Source organism: Ostrea edulis, chromosome 6 (genome assembly GCF_947568905.1).
Source record: "Ostrea edulis chromosome 6, xbOstEdul1.1, whole genome shotgun sequence".
Taxonomy (NCBI): Eukaryota; Metazoa; Mollusca; class Bivalvia; order Ostreida; family Ostreidae; genus Ostrea; species Ostrea edulis.
In genome coordinates, this window is record NC_079169.1 from 15,712,189 (window position 1) to 15,736,838 (window position 24,650).

At 35.7% G+C, this 24,650-nt stretch overlaps 2 protein-coding genes across 4 annotated transcripts in view; one reads left to right on the plus strand and one right to left on the minus strand.

Annotated features, from left to right (window-relative positions):
* Window positions 1–8,186: 8,186 nt before the first annotated feature.
* On the minus strand, window positions 8,187–10,838 carry LOC125647647 (60S ribosomal protein L30-like). 2 transcript variants are annotated; one of them, XM_048874408.2, is made up of 5 exons: window positions 10,780–10,838; window positions 10,114–10,155; window positions 9,401–9,546; window positions 8,374–8,504; window positions 8,187–8,270 (listed from the first exon to the last, which is right to left on the minus strand). In XM_048874408.2, the coding sequence occupies exons 2-5, from the start codon at window positions 10,132–10,134 to the stop codon at window positions 8,221–8,223; spliced, it is 348 nt and encodes a 115-aa protein (XP_048730365.1). In that variant the 5' UTR covers window positions 10,135–10,155; window positions 10,780–10,838; the 3' UTR covers window positions 8,187–8,220. The 2 variants fall into 2 exon arrangements, with proteins under 2 accessions (XP_048730365.1, XP_048730364.1); XM_048874407.2 differs by having other exon boundaries at window positions 10,772–10,835.
* Window positions 10,838–24,650, plus strand: part of LOC125647642 (WD repeat-containing protein 35-like) — a 35,231-nt gene continuing 21,418 nt past the window's right edge. For both annotated transcript variants that reach the window (XM_048874395.2, XM_048874396.2), the window contains exons 1-9: window positions 10,838–10,975; window positions 14,421–14,538; window positions 17,045–17,119; window positions 17,527–17,619; window positions 17,728–17,829; window positions 18,645–18,724; window positions 19,901–19,981; window positions 20,649–20,814; window positions 22,271–22,416. In XM_048874395.2, the coding sequence (XP_048730352.1) occupies window positions 10,952–10,975; window positions 14,421–14,538; window positions 17,045–17,119; window positions 17,527–17,619; window positions 17,728–17,829; window positions 18,645–18,724; window positions 19,901–19,981; window positions 20,649–20,814; window positions 22,271–22,416 (885 nt within the window). In that variant the 5' untranslated portion in view covers window positions 10,838–10,951. The remainder of the gene's footprint in view (window positions 10,976–14,420; window positions 14,539–17,044; window positions 17,120–17,526; window positions 17,620–17,727; window positions 17,830–18,644; window positions 18,725–19,900; window positions 19,982–20,648; window positions 20,815–22,270; window positions 22,417–24,650) is intronic.

Consider the following 24,650-nt stretch of genomic DNA (forward strand, 5'->3'; position numbering starts at 1 on the left):
CAGCGCAGAACGTATGTATTATACCATTCCATGCAATGAAGACAAGCACGATTTAAACCAAAAATCCGCACGAAATGTCTGACTGTTTGAAATTGATTTTTCCCTTCAAATTCTGAAAAAGAAAAAAAAAAACAACAATGTAATCTCATGAATGTAAGGTGAAGATAACGACAGTGATCAATCTCTTAACCCCTATAAGCAATACAATATAGATAGTTAGGCAAACACGGACCCCTGGACACACCAGATGTGGGGATCAGGTACCTAGGAGTAGTAAGCATCCCCTGTCGACCGGTCACACCCGACGTGAGCCTTGCATCCTGATCAGGTAAACGAAGTTATCCGTAGTCAAAATCAGTGTGCCAAGAACGGCCTAACAATCGGTATGAAACACGTCAGACAGCTTTTGACCCAATGGTAGGTTGTATTGACGAACTAAATCGTTATAACGACCATGGAATTTGCGAAATGCTGACTTCAATCGAGACTTGAAACCCCTGTACTATCAACTTGTTTGTCAGTAGCTTGCCTCGATTTAAAAACTGATTATACGGAGAACAAGCTCCTGCGAATCGAATCAACACCATATGCAGGTGATAATGGAATATTGCTACATAAATGTGGGAAGTTGACCATGGAGAAGCTTAAATCATCCCGTTGGTCATACAGTTGAGTTGTCAGTTTGCCGTTAATGTCTACTTTCAATAAAATATCTAAATATGAAGCTGAAGTGGACGACTCTGTGGTGTCTTTTATTTCGAGCTCACATGCACATAATATTGTAATAAAATGTACATCGTTACATTTAATACTACAAGGATTAATCTTGAAGATTTCTAGATTTATACTGCAAGGCGGCAACTACAAAAGACCAGCCTTATGGAGCGCCAAATTAACATAAACTAAAATAATTGAAGATATCTTCAATTTTTTGAAGATATCATCAATTCATTTGATGCGCGCAACAATTGAATTAAAGATCTCTTCAAATAATTAATGATGTCTTCAATTCTGAATTATTTCGCGCATTAATTGAATTGATGATAGCATTAATTCTTCGACTGAATTGATGCGCACTTCAATTGAATTAATGATCTCTTCAAATGAATTAATGATATCAACAATTGAATTGATGCGCGCTACAATTCAATTGAAGAGAGCAATAATTGATATAATGCGAGCATTAAATCAATTGATGAGAGCAATAATTGAATTGATGCGCGCATTAATTCATTTGATGAGAGCAATAATTGATTTAATGCGCGCATTAATTCAATTATTGCTCTCTTCAATTGAATTAATGATATCTTTAATTCAGTTGAAGAGAGCAATAATTCTTTTAGAGAGAGCAACTATATAATTAAAGATATCTTTAATTCAACATATCCACAATTGAATTAATGATATCTTTAATTGAATTGTTGCTCTCTTTAAAAGAATTGATGCGCGCATTAATTCCTTATACAAAAGCATTGTAAATGATTTAAAGATATCTTCAATTGAATTAAAGAGATCATCAAATCATTTAAACCGAGCTCTAAATTAATTATTGCGAGCATTATTTCTACTAAATTGATGCTCTCATCAAATGAATTGAAGAGAGCAATAATTGAATTAATGCGCGCATCAAATCTATCATTGCTGTCATTAATTGAATTAATGCGCGCATCACTTGAATTGAAGAGAGCAATAATTGAATTAATGCGCGCATTAAATCAATTATTGCTCTCATTAATTCAATTGATGCGCGCATTAATTCAATTGATGAGAGCAATAATTGAATTGAAGCGCGCATTAATTCATTTGATGAGAGCAATAATTGATTTAATGCGCGCATTAATTCAATTAAAGAGAGCAACAATTGAATTGATGATATCTTCAAATAATTAAAGATATCTTCAATTATTTGAGTTTATGTTAATTTGGCGCTCCATACAGCCTTCACAGTCATTCAATATTAGTATCTAAAAGTACCATCGACTCTATTCCACGAAAACGGGGCAATTATATTTGTCATTTATCAATTATTTCATAGAGAAAAGATACAAAACATTTCACAAGGAAATCGTAAAGGTAGGCCAATATTGAAACAAACAGTACAATCAGTGAATTGAAAGATATACATAGTGTCATCAATTGAAAAACGAGGGGATGTTTTCTCCTTTTAGACACCTGGTCCCACCTCTGGTATAGCCCTGGCAGGGGTCCGTGTTTGCCCAACTCTCTATTTTGTATTCCTTATAGGAGTTATGAGATTGATCACTGTTTGTTATCTTCACCTTTCATCAGGCAGTGTTAAAGAAAAATCCAAAATGACTACAAGAATTTTTACAAATTGAACTACATAAACTAACATACACAAATATAGAATTAAACTCTTGTTCTAATTATTTATTGGCGACGGAGTAGATTCTGAAGAATCGGCAGCCCATTTTTATTCGTTCCATTTTCAATTTTTAGACCTTGAAAATTATGTGAAATTTTAGAAATTGACATTACTTTGCAAGCTATATATATATATATATATGTCTGTACCGCAACCTTTCAACTAGTCAACCAACTTTGATTTTTATCTCACTAATCAACCAACACACATTTCAAAAATTGCAGTTACCATGTTAGGAAGAGGAGTGTCTGTTGTAACTTTGAAAAACTTTTGAAATTTTTAGTGAAATGAATTAATACTTTTGATTTTTACCCCTTTTCTGGATTTTTTACATATATTGATGTTATGCAAAATACAGATGGCACTGCGTATGGCGACCATGTTGAAAATAGCAATGGGGGGGGGGGGGGGGGGGGGGGGGCAAGGCAATTGCTATTTTGGATGTCTACCTACCCACCAAATTTCATCAAAATGTGGTAACCTACGATTTGGACAGTATTGCACGATTTTTTGCTAGACAGGCTCTTAATGAATGATACATAGAAAAACGATGTAGGGAATCAACATTACATGTAAATCACAAATATATTTATAGAACATTGAACCCGTTATTGAGTATCTAAAACAAATTCACCAGAAGTGTAACCATGCAGGCAAAATAACTTTTCTCGGTAAATTCGATAAACCTCTTCCAATGCGAGTTGAAAGTTATTACAAGCAAAAATTTGTACACACATGTAAGAGAAAGTGAGATTCAATCATGCTTTCAAGAATACTTTCGCAATCACCGGTTGCTATGTTAAAAATGTAATAACATTCGTAGTCCAGTAGGTTTTTAAATTTTTTCGATTGCTTTCTACTAAAACTGCATTTTTTGACTAAATAAAGTAAATTTGAAAGTTTTCATTTTAAAAATAGTGTGTATATATCCTCCACATCAAATTTCTCTGGTGTAGCATACATCCTTAAAAAGCGTATTCACATTATTAAATGCAACGATAGAAAATTTAATACAATAACTTCTTTGTTAACCAAACTATACAAAAAGGTGTAGGTGGGAAATTTTACAATCTCATAAAACACATGTATTCAAACACTAAATATTGCTGCAAAGATGAATCTAGATATAGTGAACCATTTGTGGCTACGCGTGGGGTTAAGCAAGGCGATAACCTTTTCCCTACTCTCTTTAATATATTTATTGATGATTTCTACTCAACTTATGAATTTTAACACAAACCCACCTAGACTTCAAAATGTTGAAGTTGGTCATTTATTCTTTGCAGATGACTTAATTCTCCCTCAACTACAAAAGAAGGCCTTCAAACTTCGATAGACTGCCGTTCAGAATATTGCATAAAGGAAAAATTAACTGTTAACCTTAATAAAACTAATGCAATGATTTTCTCAAATAAGAAAATTGACACAGCCCGACACCATTTTTATTATAATCACTCAATAATTCATCTTACACATGAATATAAATATTTGGGAATTATTTTCAGTTGTAATGGCAAACTTAAATATGCAGCTGAACAGTTAGCTGACCGTGCACGGAAAGCTTTTTATGCAATTAAACATTCCTTGCCCTTTTATGATAAATTATCTGTAAAAACTCTTTTAAAACTTTATTCTGCTCTTATTGAACCTATCATTTTATATGGTTCTGAAATTTGGATTTCAGACTTTAATATTAACATTAACAATTGTGACCAACTACCCTTTGAAAAAATACAGCACTTAATATTTAAAGACATTTTGGGTGTACAGAAAAAAGCTTCAAATTTAGCCATCAAATATGAACTCTAGAGGAACATTCCCCATCTGCCTTAAAGCTCTCCTCTCTATGTTCAAATTTTACAAAAGACTAAAAAACTATGATGATGAAAATGGTATTAGAAATCCAATACTTATGGCTGCTAAACTGGAAGATAAGAGGCCCATGGGCCACATCGCTCACCAGAGTCACCTTGGTCCATATCAGAAGATTTTCCATATCTACTTGCATGTAAAACCGTAGTCCCTATTATGGCCCCAAACCTACCCCTGGAGGCCATGGTTTTTACAAACTTGAATCTACACTATGTCAGAAAGCTTTCATGTAAATATGAATTGCTTTAGCCCAATGGTTCTTGAGAAGAAGATTTTTAAAGATTTTCCCTATATATTTGTATGTAAAACTTTGATCCCCTATTGTGGCCCCATCCTACCCCAGGGGGGCATGATTTCAACAAACCTCAATCTGCACTATATCAGAAAGCTTTCATATAAATCTCAGCTTTTCTGGCTTAGTGGTTCCGGGAAGAAGATTTTTCTTATATATTTGTATGTAAAACTTTGACCCCCTACTGTGGCCCCATCCGACCCCCGGGGGCCATGATCTTAGCAATTTATAATCTGCACTATATCAGAAAGCTTTCATATAAATCTCAGATTTTCTGGCTCAGTGGTTCTTGAGAAGAAGATTTTAAAAGATTTTTCCTATAAATTTGTATGTAAAACTTTGATGCCCCCCCCCCCCTTGAAGCCCCATCCAATCCTCGGGGTCCATGATTTTAACAAACTTGAATCTGCACTATATCAAAAAAAAACCCACCAAAAAAACAAACCAAAAAAATAAATAAATACAACTTTGACCCCCTATTGTGGCCCCATCCGACCCCTGGGGGGCATGATTTTAACAATTTAGAATCTGCATTATATAAGGAAGCTTTCATATAAATCTCAGCTTTTCTGGCTCAGTGGTTCTTGAGAAGAAGATTTTTAAAGATTTTTCCTATAAATTTGTATGTAAAACTTTGATGCCCGTCTTGAGGCCCCATCCAATCCCCGGGTTCCATGATTTTAACAAACTTGAATCTGCACTATATCAAAAAAAAAATAAAAATAAAAAACGAAAAAAAAAAACAAAAAAAAAAAATACAACTTTGACCCCCTATTGTGGCCCCATCCAACCCCCGGGGGCCATGATTTTAAGAATTTAAAATCTGCATTATATAAGGAAGCTTTCATATAAATCTCATCTTTTCTGGCCCAGTGGTTCTTGAGAAGAAGATTTTTTAATGACCCTACCCTATTTTTACCTTTTCTTGATTATCTCCCATTGGAAGGTAGCCTGGTCCTTTATTTTAACAATTTAGAATTCCCTTTACCTAAGGATGTTTTGTGCCAACTTTGGTTGAAATTGGCCCAGTGGTTCTTGAGAAGAAGATTTTTAAAGATTTTCCCTATATATTTGTATGTAAAACTTTGATCCCCTATTGTGGCCCCATCCAACCCCCGGGGGCCATGATTTTAACAATTTAGAATCTGCATTATATAAGGAAGCTTTCATATAAATTTCATCTTTTCTGGCCCAGTGGTTCTTGAGAAGAAGATTTTTTAATGACCCTACCCTATTTTTACCTTTTCTTGATTATCTCCCCTTGGAAGGTGGCCTGGCCCTTTAACAATTTAGAATTTGCTTTACCTAAGGATGTTTTGTGCCAACTTTGGTTGAAATTGGCCCAGTGGTTGTTGAGAAGAAGTTGAAAATGTGAAAAGTTTACAGACGGACGGACGGACGCCGGAATACGGGTGATCAGAAAAGCTCACTTGAGCTTTCAGCTCAGGTGAGCTAATGATAACCTTTATAATACTGGCATACAGGGAAATTGGCAAGGACAAATAATAAAGTTAAGAAATAAGCTAAATCTTCCATCAATGGATATTGATAAAAGCACATTTTACAATTACTTGAAGAATTACTATATTGATAATATTAACATGCAACTGCAAAATACTGAATTCTCTAAACGTGGAAAATTGCTATTTTACAGTAAAATTAGAAAGAACTATGAATTACAGGACTATTTGAAATTTCCAATTGCGAAAGTAGTACGCTCTAGATTAACAAAACTAAGAATATCTGCCCACCCTTTAGAAATTGAAACTGGTAGATATTCAAAATCATGTTTTCCAAAAGAATGTCGTTTTTGTCAGTTTTGTAAAACTACTGTTGAAGATGAGTTACATTTTTGATATGACTGCTTCATGTATAAAGATATAAGAAAGAAATATTACCCTTTGAACATCTACAATTCAGACGATGATATATTAAAGGAAAACCATTGTAAAGTACTATGCAATCCTGTCAAAGTAGTTCATGCTAGAAGGTTTTGTGAATTTTTACATGAATGTTTTGAATTGCGCACCAAAAGTAGAGTGCTATAACTACATTTAATTTATGTAATATGCAATACTAAATTGCATACATTGTCTAATATCACAGGTACATATCAAATATATACTTGTATTTACATATATGCAAATGAACTGTTAGTAATTAGTTTATTGCCATTATATATCTCATATTGTGTAACATGATTGTATGCCAACATGCTTGATGAATCAATAAATAATTGAATTGAATTAAAATTCACGTATTGTAAGCACATTATTGTTCTTTTATTTATACCCACCAGGACTTGCACTTTAATGGGCTAGTATGTAATTTGATGAAATAGAGGCTATCTACAGCTATACAATACAATACTGGAACACTCTACCACAATCAGTTGTGATTTCACCATCGTTGGAGGTGTTCAAATCATCCATCCAAACCCTCCAGCCATGGCCCCGGCATTCACTGTACTAGACAGTTACCTGTACAGTGGTTATTTTTGTTGTTCATTAACTATTTAATTGTTGTTTTCTATTTAGGACACGAGCCTAGATTCCTCATTAGTAAATGTCCATTTGGATTTTAATGAGTAAACACATTGAACTTGACCTGAAAATATCGCGAAATTTCACTATATTGCCCGTGTTCTGTCACCCTGACCCAGTTCCTATACGTCACACAGTGTAGGAATACAAACAATACATAGTACAGTGATAAACACATATATACAAGACATCAGATAATGGCAGGGTTCACACAGTGATATTTACACATTGTTTTCTTGTGTGTTTATTCAAAGTTTGTGTCAAATTGGAACATTTCTATCAAGTACATAATAAATGTGAACCTGCCTCCTACACAGATAGTCCTGTTTTTCTTTTGATATAGATTCTCGACACAGTGACCATGAAATACAAGTATAAATCCTAACCAGTACATGTTTGTTCATAGACATCAGTCAAAGGATAGCCCCAATTCTTCTAAAACAAGAGGCCCAATTCAATCACCTGGCCCATTAAGACTTTCCCTATACAATCGTATGTACAACTTTGATCTTCTTTTGTGGCTCCACCCTACACCCATGGGGCATGATTTTAACAAACTTAAATTAGTACTATGTCAGAATGCTGTCTTCCAAATTTAAACTTCTCTGGCCCAGTGGTTCTAGAGAAAATGAGTTTTACCTATATATTCCCATGCTATCAAAAACTTCGATTCCCTATTGTGGCCCCACTCTACCTCCAGGGACCACGATTTTAAAATCTCAAATTTGCACTTTGTCAGATAGCTGCCATGTAAATTTAAACTTTTCTGGCCCAGTGGTTCTTGGGAAGATTTTTTCCCTAGATATATATATATATATATATATTCGCATGTAAAACTTTGATTCGCTTTTGTGTCCCAATCCTACTATTTGAACTTAAATCTGCACAATGTCAGGAAGCTTCAACTGTGATGACTGCATTCTTTGATTGTTAACTGTAGCATACTAGATACATGCCACAGGGAGCAATCATTTTGTTAAACAGCAATTCAAAAACGATTATTTAAAGACTCCTTTAACAGTTCGAAAAATTCCAAGTTGGTGTCCTTGAGTCCAGGTTGGTTCTGACATAAAAAAAAAAAAGGAGTCTTTAATCAACTAAAACAATTTTATTTTAGCTGAATTACATTACTGTCCTCCTTCTTGAGAGGGCATGCTTCTGATGATGTCAGAGTCACCTGAAAGGTAACAAATTATTATACATTGTTACTCTGAAATCCATTATCCATATTCAAAGTCTTGACAAATTGGTTTTTTTTTTAATTGTTGTGAAATTATTACCTGGATCAGTAATGCTCATCGTGCAGACCCTGAAGTATTTTCCACAGGCTGTGCCCAGCTCAATGTTGTTCCCAGTGTAGTGGTGGACGCCTGTCTTGGCCAACATGGCGTAGTACTCAATCTCACTTTTCCTACAAAATCATGTTGGTTAAATTAATCTGCACAAAACCCACCATTATGATATGCATCATATTTGTTAATGTTTTAATATTACTGTAAATAAAATTGGACAATAATTTCCGCCTCGTATAACAATAAACATGCTAAGGGTTGAAGAATTACCTGATTTAGTCAACCCTGAAATTCAAACAAACTAGACACTCTTGCTTCTTTTGTAAACTGACATGTGAATGTAAAATGAAACAAGTCCTGAGGACCACACTGTTCACCTGAAAAACAGACTTGGATATACAACAAATGTCCCTGTTCTATCAAAATAAAGAAGTTATTTTATCTTATGGACTTAAACCTATATCCCTTCATTATTCTAAAAACATTCTGAACCCTTTCCACCAACCGAAAACAAGTATTTACAATATTACTGTGATTAAGTCAGGTTATTTTGTGGGTTTTTTCCATAGAGCAAATTTCAATCTTGATTAAATAAAAATTCCCACTAAAAATAATTGAAAATCCCCATTCCAATTTTACAAAAAGATATTTATCACTATAGCAAGCAATCGGTTTCCTTTGTCTTTTCTAATGCTACCCCCCCCCCCCCTTCCCAAGTGTAACAGGACACCATCTTCTACTAACCAGGGGACTGGGTTGGCTAAGTTCCTAATTATTCAAAACGGACAGTTTCCCAGAAACCTTGATGACTGAATTCCTTTAAGAGTCAAGACATCAGACAAATTGTTGACCAGAGCAGTTCAATCCCATTCATGACAATCATGAAGCAGGAGAACTTAAAACCACTGATTTGACTTCATCTTCATCTATTCCAGACTCCGAAGCCAGCAAAAATATTAAGTATTCTTCTAGACAACATGTCTGCATTAAAATTCACAACACCTCTTGACAGTACCTGAGTGGGGGAGTGTTGTTTGCAATGATGACCACTTTGGCTTTACCAAGCCTCAGCGTTTTCAGAGTCTGTCTGTATCCAAGAACATATTTCCCAGATTTCATCACCAAGGCAAGCCTTGAGTTGATGTTTTCGATGCTCTTTTTCTGCAAGATGAATTTTGAATGAAAGTACAACACATTAAAAAAATGTTCAAGATTTACACTTGCAATATGAACTCTATTAACAAGTACTATATTTCCATCTATACTTATACAAGAAAAGATTTAAATAACAGTGTTCAAGATGTTTAAAGACACAGATATCAGAGGAAAACTGGTCAAAAAAGAAGGAAAACACCTCAATCTACCTGGAAAAATTTCATTTTCTGTCACTTTCGATCAAACCAAGAGCGTTTGATTTTTTAAAACTGAGCCAAAAAGAGGAAAAGTCACACTCCTGTTAAGTGGTAACTGTATGGGCGATAGAAGCAAAGAATACCAACATAATTTTTTGTTTTCAGTCAAAAACTTTCCAACCTCCATGCTAGTAGATTTGTTCCTAGGAAAATTCTTCAAATGTTGATGTAAATTATCTTACAATTGTTATTGATAAAGATATTAATTATTAGTTTGAATTTTTCCTTGTGATTACTTTCATAGCCATTTTTCTGTGTAATTGAATGATGTCAAATTCACGTGATACAACACAACTGTAACGTCATTCCGACTTACTGTTTTCTTTTGTGGTGCCATGGTTACTGGAATTGGCTATACCTACAAATATAAGACTGTATTCAAATCATGCTGGTTTGAAAATTACATGGTAAATTTGGTCCAAAGTGCAGTTTCAAAAAATCAATCAACAACTACTGTACTGGACTTTCTGTTCCAATGGATAATCATCCATTGGGACGAGTGCTGTCCCGATGGGACTATACCCCCATCAGAACACATAAAATTTGTCCTTCTTTACAATATATACTTAACACCATACTTCCATGAAACTCGAAAATGCATACCATTACTAAATGACACTAATAACTACAAGAGTTTCTTCCCTTGGTTTATGTTTCAGACGAGTAAATTAATCAATTGATGTATTAGCATTCAATTCGTTTAATACGAATTGATAAAGACCGGGAATTCTGAATTTTAAAAAAATCGGTCCAACAAAACTTCAGTTCAGTTCTGTGGGATAAAAGGCTAAATGCAATGTATCAGACTGTCCGCATGGCATGTTTCGCGATTGCGGTGAACACCCGAGAATTAAAAAAAAAACCAAGATTTTGGAAGGATAAACATTGCGATTCCAGTGTGTTCAACCCAAAAACTTTTTGCGGATAGTATACTCATATTAAATTCATTTTATTAGCTCTGAGTGTTTTAGTACCTCCTCACCCTTTGAGCACGTTGTCGGAAAGAACGATTACCCATAATTCATCATAAATCGCGAGACATTCTCGTTGAACTCTCGCATTCCATTGCAATGGCGTCGATGTGATATTGAAATGCCGATGTACATATGAAATATTGAATAACTGTCGTGTCCGTTAGTAAACAGCTTGAAAAAATGTTTGTTTACTTGAGCAAAAAGGTAATCTTATTCTCAGTGATGTATTTCAAAGTCTAGACGATGAAGATTTATACAGAAATATCTCAAATAAACTGTTGCCAATGAAGCTTTAGCAATAGAATATTTGAAATGTCCTCTGCCAGGCTGTCGGCTTCCATGTTCTACTCCCGGTTTGATAAAGATTTAGATAGATAGTTCATCCCATAATCACCTCAAATCGGGAGGAGGGGATAAACAGGACCAGAATTATTATTTTTATTTTGGAATCAAAATTTTATGAACTGAACTACCTTTTAGGCCTATAATATGTTGATGGTGCTACTGTTTGAGCGAGCGTAGCTACATGTATAATTTGTACATATTTTGTAATGTTCATGCTTTGATCAGCTTCAATTTAAACAGTATATATTTGCCAAATATTCAGTCCATGAATGAAATTAGGCAGCAGAAACAGCCCATTTTTGTTTTCCCTCAGGGTTTTATATCAAATAATTAAAATGTATTATACATGAATGTGATTGAAATATTTTTATAGTATATACATTTTATTTCTGTTGCCTTCATTGTGACTTGCTTAATCTTTGATGCACGAAATGTTCTCAGTGTTTGAAATTAACCATAGACTGATGGACCTAATCTCAGTGAGATTCGTCGAGGCTGGATATTTGGACTGACGCCTCTTCCGAATCTCAGACCAGTGTCACATAAAGTGATTCGGGAAATCTTGCCTGAACTTCGGCCGCTTGTTGCGATTAAAATGGGTTAAATTGAATTTCTTGTCCGCTTCAACTTTTCGCCTTAGACATCCTACTAACTCCCTATCACAATGAAACATGCATTTCTTACCTTTACAAGGTGTAAATCCCACAGTAATTCAAGTTGGCTATTTTCGAAGCCATTGCAAACGGCCACCATTTCATATTTTACCTTCTCAATACTGAAGAGTTCCGATAGTTTAGGACGCCTTCAAATAGATTGATTAAATATTACACAGTTTTCTTTTTATTGCTTTGAATTTTTATGCTTAAATGCTTTGTACGAAGTAATTGTCAATCAGTAAGTTCTGTATTTTCAATCATAGTACAAATTGTCATGATGTAGTATATCGGAACTCTTTAGTATACAGAGGGGCATTCCATTCCTGGCATTGTTCTAGGATGTTTCTTAGAATGTAAACTTGCTCTGTTGTGCCCCTCCCACTACGGAAGGCAGCCTGCTCGTCTCTCAGTTCTTCCTCAACACCTTCCCTTATTCTATCAATGATGATTCTGGAGAAGACCTTGGATGGTACCGACAGCAGGGAAATTCCTCTATAGTTGTCACACAGAGTCAAGTCCCCTTTTTTTTGGTAATTTGACAATCAATGATCGTTTCCAATCCAATGGCACTTCCTTTTCATCTATAATAATATATTATTGATATGATAATAGGCAAGTCCCTCGGACTTGTGGCATTTCTAATTGCCAAGTCCGAACACGGAATTTGCTAGTCCTGGACTTCGGGCTTGAAGAATTTTCAACCTTTGTCTCTGCCATTTCTGGGATAGGCGTCAACATTTTTTTCCTGTTAAAGGTTTAGATTTTGCTTGGATTATTTTTTGTGCTTTAGTTCTTAGAGCGCTCGCTATTAGAATAGTGCAGAAATCTATAAAAATCCTTAAATTGATAAAGTCACAACAGTTTTCAGTTCTTAAAGGTTTTAACATATACAGTACATAAGAATCTGCTTTTGATACTGGTTTCAAACTTTTACCGGGTATACTATGATTTATTACAAATTTGTATCTTCATAGCTCAAACCATTTCTTAATAAATCAATGGAAATTCACAATTACCTAATTATTTTAACACCTGAAGATGTTAGTGTCCCTGGTATTGTAAAGTAAAGGTTCCATTTAAAAAAATTAACACCTCAGATTTTTCCTTGCCTGCAATTACGTAGCTGCAGTAATGTGGCACTCACTGATTTTTTTTATTCCGGCGTTTCGGAAGAAGGCTACAATACCATAAGATCTTTGTAATGGTAATAAAACATTTTTATGCATAACCTATAATAAGTGCCATGTATTTGTCTTTAATGTTGTTTACACTAAAAATGATATAAACTTTGCGATTAGAAAATGTCTAATTTACTTAGAGGTGTTTTTCATTAAATATCCTGTATACTGTGCAGAATTCATGCTTGTTATCGTGAGATCATGAGATCTTGTTAGTGGATTGACTGAAAAACCAAAACATTGACAATCGGTGTGAAAGTGTAGTTGTTCAACATGTATTAATTGAGCCATTCCAAGAAAGAAAGGAAAATCATATGGTGGCTGAAAAAATTTACACTCTGCTGTTTGTTTTTTAACTTGATATTTCCAATACCAACAAAATCACTTTCTCCTCCATACTCGTACATTGATGGAAAACACTACCTTATATGGGCATATGCAAATAAATTGACAACCAGAAGTTCAGCTTCAGTACATCAAATATGGCGCACAATATGAATCGAGAAGTGGAATATATCGAAATTGTTAAAAACGGTACAGTAGAGTCTCACAAATCTTAGGTTGCAGCTTGTAAATTTATATATTGACTAAGAAGCGTTATAATATCAACGTTGTCTAAGTAAAGAAAACCAGCAAATGTTTAAAATGATCGAAAATGTTGCAGGAGTGAATCAACCCCCCCTCCCACCTACATCATTACGGAGATCCTAAGGAGTTGTAATGCCCCCCCCCCCCACCTACATCATTACGGAGATCCTAAGGAGTTGTAATGCCCCCCCCCTCCCCCCCCCCCACCTACATCATTACGGAGATCCTAAGGAGTTGTAGTGCCCCCCCCCCCCCCCCCCCAAATATTGAAGAGGGCTACCATTATTGCAGCTAGCAAATTATCTGTTGTCTACACAACATTTCCAGTAGATATGGTAGAACTGGAAAATTCCACTGTAGTTATAACCCAATGGTAATAGGATTTTAATGCTTCAGTACACATTACACAAAGCTGCCTGAACTGTACAGGCTGTACGTCACAGTGAAACGTTACGATCACTCAGAGCCTAAACTGTACAGGCTGTCACAGTGAAACGTTACGATCACACAGAATGATCAATTTAGACAGTGTTTTACACACACTTCTTATTTGTCTATCTGTCATCTTAAAATTGTGATGACAAAGGAATAGTGTAAAATGAAAATCTTGCAATGTTTTTTAAATTACCTGTTTCATTAGTATTAATTAGCAAATACGTGTTAAGATATTCATTAGTATTAATTAGTAAATACGTGTTAAGATATTCATGAGTATTAATTAGTAAATACGTGTTAAGATATTCATTAGTATTAATTAGTAAATACGTGTTAAGATATTAATTAGTATTAATTAGTAAATATGTGTTAAGATATTAATTAGTATTAATTAGTAAATACGTGTTAAGATATTAAGATATATGCTATGTCTATTTTTCTCCACAGATTGCGATTCCAAACAATACAAAACTGCGGTATGTGTCGTGGAACAGAGAGCAGGGCTACATCGCGTGTGGGGGAGAGGAGGGCCTACTTAAGGTGCTCAGACTGGAGACTCAGACAGGTATTGCTGCCATTTTACTTACATGATGTCTTGTGAATGAAAGTAGAGCCAATGTGACTTCTTGAATCCCTCATCTTTCTGACTTTCACAGAAGTCAAATGAATAGTTTCCAAGCATGTTTTACATTCTGGCAACACACAGCATTTCCCATAAGAAAAAAAAGGGGCAAACAATTACTAACAAACCACTGTGATTTGAATGTGGTTTGATAGTATAGAAATTCAGATGCAAATGATTATGAGGTTAACAAACTACTATCTTACAAAATCATGTACAAACCTTTATAATAAATTTACAATCAAACCACTCGTGACAAATCTTGAATCAAGCAATTTATTTGAAGCAGACTATTTATAACAATATATTAACAAACTATAGGTAACAAACTTTTAATAAATCACTGGAGCATTGTGGACCAGCAATAAGAAATTACTAATAAATCCTTGTAGGTAACAAACTATTAAAAATTCCCTAGAACATTGTGGGCAGGCAGTAACAAATTATTAGGAAATCATCATAAATAACAAACTTCTGACAAAGAGTTAGAAATTGAAACAGATCAATTATGCTGTGAAAAATGATAAATATTGAGTGTACGCACATAAAGAATTCACATTTACAACCACAGTAAATCTTTTGAATTATTTACTGGCTAGATACTATAGATCTCTGAATATACACGAGGAATTCATTATTGCGTAATTTCACGAGAGGCAGCACTTGTGTAATAAAATTACTCGCTTTTAATTTTCTGTTGCTAAAATGCATGTAAAACTCTTGATTATCAGACTACATAAGTATTCATGTTCACATGATCTGACGTACATATGAGTCATTTCGCCATATTAAGTTCTCGTGTAAAATAAGGAATCTACAGTATTTGGTGACAATAATCACAGTTTCATCCACAACAACTGTCAGGTACATCCATTGTCAGGTACATCCATTGTCAGGTACATCCATTGTCAGGTACATCCATTGTCGGGTACATCCATTGTCGGGTACATCCATTGTCGGGTACATCCATTGTCGGGTACATCCATTGTCGGGTACATCCATTGTCAGGTACATCCATTGTCGGGTACATCCATTGTCAGGTACATCCATTGTCGGGTACATCCATTGTCAGGTACATCCATTGTCGGGTACAGGTACATCCATTGTCGGGTACATCCATTGTCGGGTACATCCATTGTCGGGTACATCCATTGTCGGGTACATCCATTGTCGGGTACATCCATTGTCGGGTACATCCATTGTCGGGTACATCCATTGTCGGGTACATCCATTGTCGGGTACATCCATTGTCGGGTACATCCATTGTCGGGTACATCCATTGTCGGGTACATCCATTGTCGGGTACATCCATTGTCGGGTACATCCATTGTCGGGTACATCCATTGTCGGGTACATCCATTGTCGGGTACATCCATTGTCGGGTACATCCATTGTCGGGTACATCCATTGTCGGGTACATCCATTGTCGGGTACATCCATTGTCGGGTACATCCATTGTCGGGTACATCCATTGTCGGGTACATCCATTGTCGGGTACATCCATTGTCGGGTACATCCATTGTCGGGTACATCCATTGTCGGGTACATCCATTGTCGGGTACATCCACCGTCAGGTACATTCACTGTCAGATACATCCATTGTCGGGTACATCCACTGTCAGGTACATCCATTGTCAGGTACATCCACTGTCAGGTACATCCATTGTCAGGTACATTCACTGTCAGATACATTCACTGTCGGGATACATCCACTGTCAGATACATCCACTGTCACATCCACCGTCAGGTACATCCATTGTCAGGTACATCCATTGTCAGTTACATTCACTGTCGGGATACATCCACTGTCACATCCACTGTCAGGTACATTCACTGTCGGATGCGTCCATTGTCGGGTACATCCATTGTCATGATATACTACAAAGTTTTTCACTTCCAAGCCCCTGTACGCAGAAATACACGTAGCCGACTCATAAGACAGATTTGAGGTGCTAACATACTGCATCTTGATCGCAAAGTACCAGGTGCTTGTATTTTAAAAATCCCTGCACAGAAATGAAAGTATAGGAGAAAATAGCCTTCAGTTTGAATTGCTTAACAATACTATCATTATGGGTGAATGTAAAGACACACAAACACACACATTTGTAACGCTGATTTTATTTCCGGGTAACTTTTATTTATACATAGAATAAACAGTAAAGCGACTAAGATTGAAAGAAATATGAATGTTCTATTCCTGTCTTGTGTCTGATCCACAGAAAACTAAACTGTTGACTTCATAAATCATTATAGATCAAGTGTTGATGGAATATGTGCAGAATATGTTAACTGTGCCCTATGAATATTCACAAACTATGGAGTATTTAAAGATATGTCAGGAAATGTGAAACACTGACAATTATTGACCTTACGGACTTATGTTGATTTAGTATAGAAATTTATTGTAAATGTGATATATGTAAAAATGAATTGTATGCATTTTAAGGGAAAGATGTTAAAGTCAAAGGACTAGCAGCTCCAAGTAACCTGTCCATGAATCAGACCCTGGAAGGTCACAGTGGTAAGTTTGAGGCAGGACTATAACAGGTGTGGTTTTCCGCTTACTTTAGTCCATGTAATATATGATGTATATTAGGGCCCTGTCTAAAGGCAGGAGCCCTATAGTGATCAGCCTGTGCGTCTGTCGGTGCATTGACAGTTTTCTGGACTTTTTGGCTATATCTGAAGCTATGGAATTCAAAATGTATTCATAAACTTATATTAATGGGTGTCAGATCAAGTTTGAGTTTGTGCTTTCATGACTGAATTTTGGAAAGTTATGAATCTTGAACTTAGCAAATAATGCCACAAAATGAGGCTCTTTTATGATGCCATCACAATGATATAAAAAATGTTTTTTTACTGTGATGCAATTCATACAATTCTATAAAAAATTATGATTCCTTTTTGTGTATATTCTAATCATAGGGGCAGTGCAAGTTGTGACTTGGAATGAACATTACCAAAAACTGACCACTAGTGACCAATATGGACTCATCATTGTGTGGATGCTGTACAAAGGTAATAAATAGCTGATTACAAATTTGGACATATGTATATCAAGTGATCAGTAGTAGCAATCTGATGGAAATATTTATCATAATGAAAATATGCACATTTTGTTGTCAGGTTCTTGGTATGAAGAAATGATTAACAACAGAAACAAATCTGTGGTCCGAAGTATGGGTTGGAATGCAGATGGACAGAAAATCTGTATTGTGTATGAAGATGGTGAGTAATGAGGCACCACCTCGCTCCTCACCCCCACCCCCACCCCCACCACCCCCCTCACCCCAAACCAGATTTCAAGATATAGTTTCTGTGTCTTATTTTATATGCCTGTCTAATATAACTACATGGTGAAGATATCTGGTGGTTAGCTTCTCTGTGACTGGCTTATAACATGAACATTCTGAAGCCTAGAACCTTAAAACTTTGTCAGCTGATGTGTGTTGAGGGAAGGGTGTTTAGCAACCTTAAATTAGGCTGCAGTTACTTCAGCTATGACTAAGTAAAGTAAAACCTTGTCAGGCTTATAAGGTGGATACTATAAGGCCTATACTCATCACTCTTTTTCACCGGATGCATATTAGGTGTTAGGTTTTTAATACATAAAACTAGGTCACATTGACCCATAATTGAAAAAACCATTGCTCTGCCCATGACTTGAATACTGTAAGGCCAAAAAGCAAGTGTGAGAATGTAGTGTAGGCATAGATGATCCCCTCAGCTTAATACAGTAATAATGATAAAACTAGACTAGTGTCCATGTGGGTAACTGTCATTTTTTCTTCTGTTAATCAGGGGACACTTCTAGATTTTATGTGCTAAAGTGGTAAAGTGGTGCTTCTTATTGATGTGTGTATATATATATATCTATATATATATATCTATATATATATATATATATATATATATAAATGTTTCAAGGATTAAAGCCAGTAGCTTTAACAAATTGAAGATAAACTTGAAGATGAAAGTTAATAATTTTTGCTGCTTACTAAGACTAGCAGAGAGGATTTTAAAGAATAGATTCTGATTAACAGGCTGCGTTATTGTGGGATCAGTGGATGGCAATAGAATATGGGGGAAGGAACTGCGAGGTCATCAACTGGCTCACGTTGTGGTAAGTTCTCAAGAGATTTTTTTATCACATATTTATCCCTTTATCCAGTGGATATCACTCATATGATAAATTATTCGTATCCATCTTAAAGTAGGAGTTCCTACGCCGCGTGACATAATGTACATAGGAACTGGTCCAGGGTCAGGGTGACATTTATAAGGCTCAGGGTTAGAAAACATACAGGCTCAGGGATAGAAAACACACGGGCTCGGGGATAGAAAACACACAGGCTCAGGGATAGAAAACACACAGGCTCAGGGATAGAAAACACACAGGCTCGAGGGTAGAAAACACACAGATTCGGGGATAGAAAACACACAAGCTCAGGGATAGAAAACACACGGGCTCGGGGATAGAAATACACAGACTCGGGGATAGAAAACACACAGGCTCGGGGATAGAAAACACACAGACTCGAGGTTAGAAAACACACAGACTCGAGGTTAGAAAACACACAGACTCGAGGTTAGAAAACACACAGACTCGGGGATAGAAAACACACAGGCTCAGGGATAGAAAACACACAAGCTCGGGGATAGAAAACACACAAGCTCAGGGATAGAAAACATACAGACTCAGGGATAGAAAACACACAGGCTCGGGGATAGAAAACACACAGACTCGGGGATAGAAAACACACAGGCTCGGGTATAGAAAACACACAGACTCGGGGATAGAAAACACACAGACTCGGGGATAGAAAACACACAGACTCGAGGTTAGAAAACACACAGGCTTGGGGATAGAAAACACACAGGCTTGGGGATAGAAAACACACAGACTCGAGGTTAGAAAACACACAGGCTTGGGGATAGAAAACACACAGGCTCGGGAATGGAAAACACACAGGCTTGGGGATAGAAAACACACAGGCTTGGGGTTAGAAAACACACAGACTCGAGGTTAGAAAACACAGGCTCGGGAATGGGAAACACACAGGTTTGGGGATAGAAAACACACAACTCATTGGATAATGATATTACACAACCACAAACCATGGGAGATCCTATATGTGCCTTAATTTGATGAATTTGTTACTATTTATTTGCAAACAAAGAGGAACTGTTCAGAATACAGATGTAAAAACGAATAGGTTCAGATAACTCATTTAGCATCTTTAGGAATGGCTACACATTAAGAAGACAGTGCTTTTAATTGATTCTATTTTCCTTTTAGTGGTCTCCTGATGGAAAGGTCATTTTATTTGGAATGACTAATGGTGAAGTTCACACATATGATAACATGGGAAATTTTATTGTAAGTATCATGACGTATTTATCATACACTCATGCTTCAAAGAAAGGCTTACAATGGTTTACCAATCTCTAACTGTTTCTCCATCCCTTACTCCCTCTTTTAACACATAATTTTATATATTGCGGTTTTTTTTCCCCAGAAACTTTAATCTTAATCCCCCCCACCCACCCACCCCCCACAATTAAGCTATTCTGAGTGACATGTTGTAAATATATTTTATCAATTAAGATGGCTCATTACACTAATATATGATATGTGGTACTTAAGAAAGGAGTAAAAAAAACTGTGACGCTTCACGCCGACATACTTCGTGTAGCGCGATATCACGTCATGAAAAGTACGCCGGCGTGATGTAGCGCGATATCGCGTCATGAAAAGTACGCCGGCGTGAATCGCTGCAGTTCATACCCTCATGTATTTTCAAAAGTGAAATTTATTTCTTATACAAAAATTCTACTTTCATTTCTGTCAGAATTCCCAGCTGTGAAAATAACTGTATGATATATATCAAGATTTGTTCACAACTGCTGCACATTCATGAGGAAATGGCTATCATTACAATTTGTAAAGATATCAAAGGCAGAAACATTGGAAATGTAAATATTTACCTTTTGATTTATAAGATCTTTGCATTAATGACATGTTTTCCACTGATTGTACATTTCAGTCCAAGTTGAGTATTTACTGCCTATCTGGAGTGAGTGGGGCCATTCACATAGCTGGTATTGCCTGGTACAATGGCCTTAATGGCTATTTAGAGCCCAACTGTCCGAGTCTAGCCATTTGTTTTGAATCTGGTCGTTGTCAGATCATGAAGAATGAAATTGATGAAAGTAAGCATAGAGAAATATGTAATTGTTTTTAATGAATATATTACTTAAGGGGGCATAACACACTGAGTGAAATTGTCATGGATGAAATATGTACAATACCAACCAGATTCAATCTTTTGGAAATCTGACCCAAAGCAAACCCTGGGTCTTTTTCCAGGTTTGATTTGCTTTAGCCCTAGCAAACCCAGGGAAAATTTCCTAGTTTATTTATTCGTAATACACAATTGATAAAGCTAAAAGGCAGACCCAGCAAATGCTTGAAGTTCATAAAGGGGTGAACAAAGCTGACTCAAAAAGTGACCTCAGGGTCAAATCTGAAGCTGACCCAGAACTAACTGAAGCGGATCCATTGCTGATTTGAATTTTTCTGGGTCTACATTTTAGGTCTGCTTGGGTGTAAGATTGTTTCTGGTGTGCACTGGACAAACACTTAAAAACACATGCATGATTCAAATTCATGATCATTCACAAAACATGTCAGACAGGTGATAATACGATTTAGAGGGACAATGGATATATAGCTGATATTTACATGTCAGGCAGGTGATAATAAGATGTAGAGGGACAATGGATATATAGCTGATATTTACATGTCAGACAGGTGATAATAAGATGTAGAGGGACAATGGATATATAGCTGATATTTACATGTCAGACAGGTGATAATAAGATGTAGAGGGACAATGGATATATAGCTGATATTTATATAGCTGATATTTACATGTCAGGCAGGTGATAATAAGATGTAGAGGGACAATGGATATATAGCTGATATTTATATAGCTGATATTTACATGTCAGGCAGGTGATAATAAGATGTAGAGGGACAATGGATATATAGCTGATATTTATATAGCTGATATTTACATGTCAGGCAGGTGATACTGATAATACGATTTAGAGGGACAATGGATATATAGCTGATATTGTGACAATGTGTTATCCTCATTTAGCTATTCTTTTGATGTGTACTGTAGAATCTTTGTTTTACACGAATACTTTATCCTCATTTAGCTATTCTTTTGATGTGTACTGTAGAATCTTTGTTTTACACGAATACTTTATCCTCATTTAGCTATTCTTTTGATGTGTACTGTAGAATCTTTGTTTTACACGAATACTTGATATTGTAAAATAACCTATAGACATAGAATCTCGAGAACATGAATTCACGAATGGACTGTTGATCAAAAGTTTTAACATGTATTTTAGCAATATCAAAATAAAAACGAGTAATTTTATTTCATGATGTGGTTCTTCTCACTAAATTATGCTAATGAGTTCCTCGCATATGTTTAGGAATATACAGTATTGGAATTTTTTTTTAGAATAAATCAAAATATAAAAGGTTCAATTATTACTGAAGAGAATAGCTCCCCCCCCCCCCCCCCATTTTTTTTTGTTTTGAAAAATGTCCTTTTGTAAAGAGGATAAATGTAATGTGCTTTGTTTACAGATCCCATTCTTATTGACACTGGGATGATGGTGGCCCAGATTCAATGGAACCACTGTGGGTCAGTTCTGGCAGTGGCTGGGTCACAGAGAGCATTAGGTCAAGAAAAAGAGGTCAATGTTGTTCAGTTTTACAATCCTTTTGGAGAGGTAAGGAAAAGTGTCCAGTTTGAACCACATATAAAAAATTATATACTCCATAGTCTAACTGACAACTTTGACATGATGTATATTTCAAAACCATAAACTGCTTCATTAGAGTAATGAGTTTTAAAGGTCACCCAGATTTGAATATGTGCATTAAAGGACACATCTCATGTTTTCAAAGTATACAACATTACATGCATTTCGTCTTCTTTATGCTTATAGTAATTAATTCTAATTGTTCGTTCGCCGAAATTTTGCGATAATTAACCACAATATAGACTTAAATCTAAGCCCCGATTTCAAAAAGTCTAGTTAATTAGGTAGGTAGTCACGTGGTACAGTGACGTCACATGCGCCCTTCGGATTGTGAAAGTACTGCGAGATATTATTTAAAAAACTCAACTTTTAGGGGCCTAATTTATTTACCATGGGCAACATTTAAATTGATGTTGACAAATTGTCCGAGTTTTATATGTGTTCGCCACCAGTGCACACATATAACGATGTAAATACCCAAATATAGCGAGTAAAGCGTGTATGAAATCGGCAATATTGCGAGTAAATAATGTTTATATGGGTCGCTGTCTACAAACTGTTTGGTGATGTTATTCCTTTATACATTTGTAATTGGCGGTGTTTTTCTAAAATAAACAGTGCAATCATTATTTATTTTTGGATTAGAGACAAATTATGATACGTTAAATTGTTGACAACTAGGCCCTATGCCAAGCTATTGTCATGAGTGCATTTCGAAAAGAAAGAAAAAGACAACACACACACAAATCAATAAAAATATTCAAATTTAAAGTGGTAATCACATTATTTTATTTTGATAAAGCAATCTTATTACTATTTTTGAATTGTGATTTGCACGTCTTTAGGAAGTACGAAGTGGGAGCACGGCGTTATAGCCTACTGACGCACTCAAGATGCTACGAGTTCAATAAGGAAATAATTTTATAATTCAATTTAAAGTTAGGAAATACAATATTCTATTATTTGTATAATTAAAAGTTCAATTATTTTGTATCTTTAATTTTTGTTGTTGTTGTAAATCTACCAGTTGGTAGAAGTTACATATTATTATATACCCAACAATGTATCGTTCTTTGATACCGTGGATTTCACAGTGTGTGATCCGGTTTTCCGGATCGCCACACTGTGGTTTTCTGATTCCGTATCAGTATCCTCTGAAACTGATGCCATCACAATGACGTCACAATACAACAATGCAACGTTATTTGTGGAAAATATTGACCTCGTCACAAAATGAAACTGCGTACACAAAACATAATTATATGGTATGTCTGTGTTTTTGATAATTTGGATTACATTTATTATCTTATAAATGTGGATTTAAAATGCATAAGGGGGTACATATAATAAATTAATCATTACTACAGTAACTTCATCCGAAGAGTTGGATCACGTCTCATTGACAGGCGCGGATCATCAGATCAAACTCGACGCTTCGCGTCTCGTGTGATCTGATGATCCGCTCCTGTCAACTCGATGTGATCCGACTCTTCGGATGAAGTTGCTGTAGTAATAATATATATGTATCGTCTATATCTGTAGTTACAAGGTGAAGGTCAGTTGATCCGAGTGTGTATTAGATTTGAAGAGCAAAACAGAATGTATGTTATAGGCCTCCCAGTACTTATAGCTTCGATATATCCATTTTCTCGCAGTTTATCAGGGTCTCTGTCCAAGCGGTTTTTGAAAAGGTGACTGGATGTGTTTTTTAAGGTAAAGTTCTTGCTCCAACAAAAAAAAATATCCACGTCTTTTTTCTCGTACTTACATGTACCTTCGAAAAATTGAAAAATACTCAGTCTAAATCCTTTCCACCAACAACTAGTACACCCGAGCACGGCACAAAACATCTTAATGCATTATTATTTACAAGCCGTTAACGTGATAATTGGTTTTTTGTCGATTAAATCTAATCTGTTTATGAAATGGCTAATATATGTTTTCAAACTCAAGGGCGCATATGACGTCTCACATAATGGCGCGTAAACTAGCGAAAGAAAATATGCATATCGCAAGATTTGAATTTCATCGCTTTCAAACTCAAAAACTACGCAAAATATTTCATTTAAAACACATTTAAAGTATTTTTAGGCATAGAAAGAGTTGATTTTGCTGAAAAAATGAAAAAGTTTAGAAACATGCGTTGTGTCCTTTAAGGAGAGGACAAAATGAATGAAAATAAGATAGGGGGAAACTTTCCC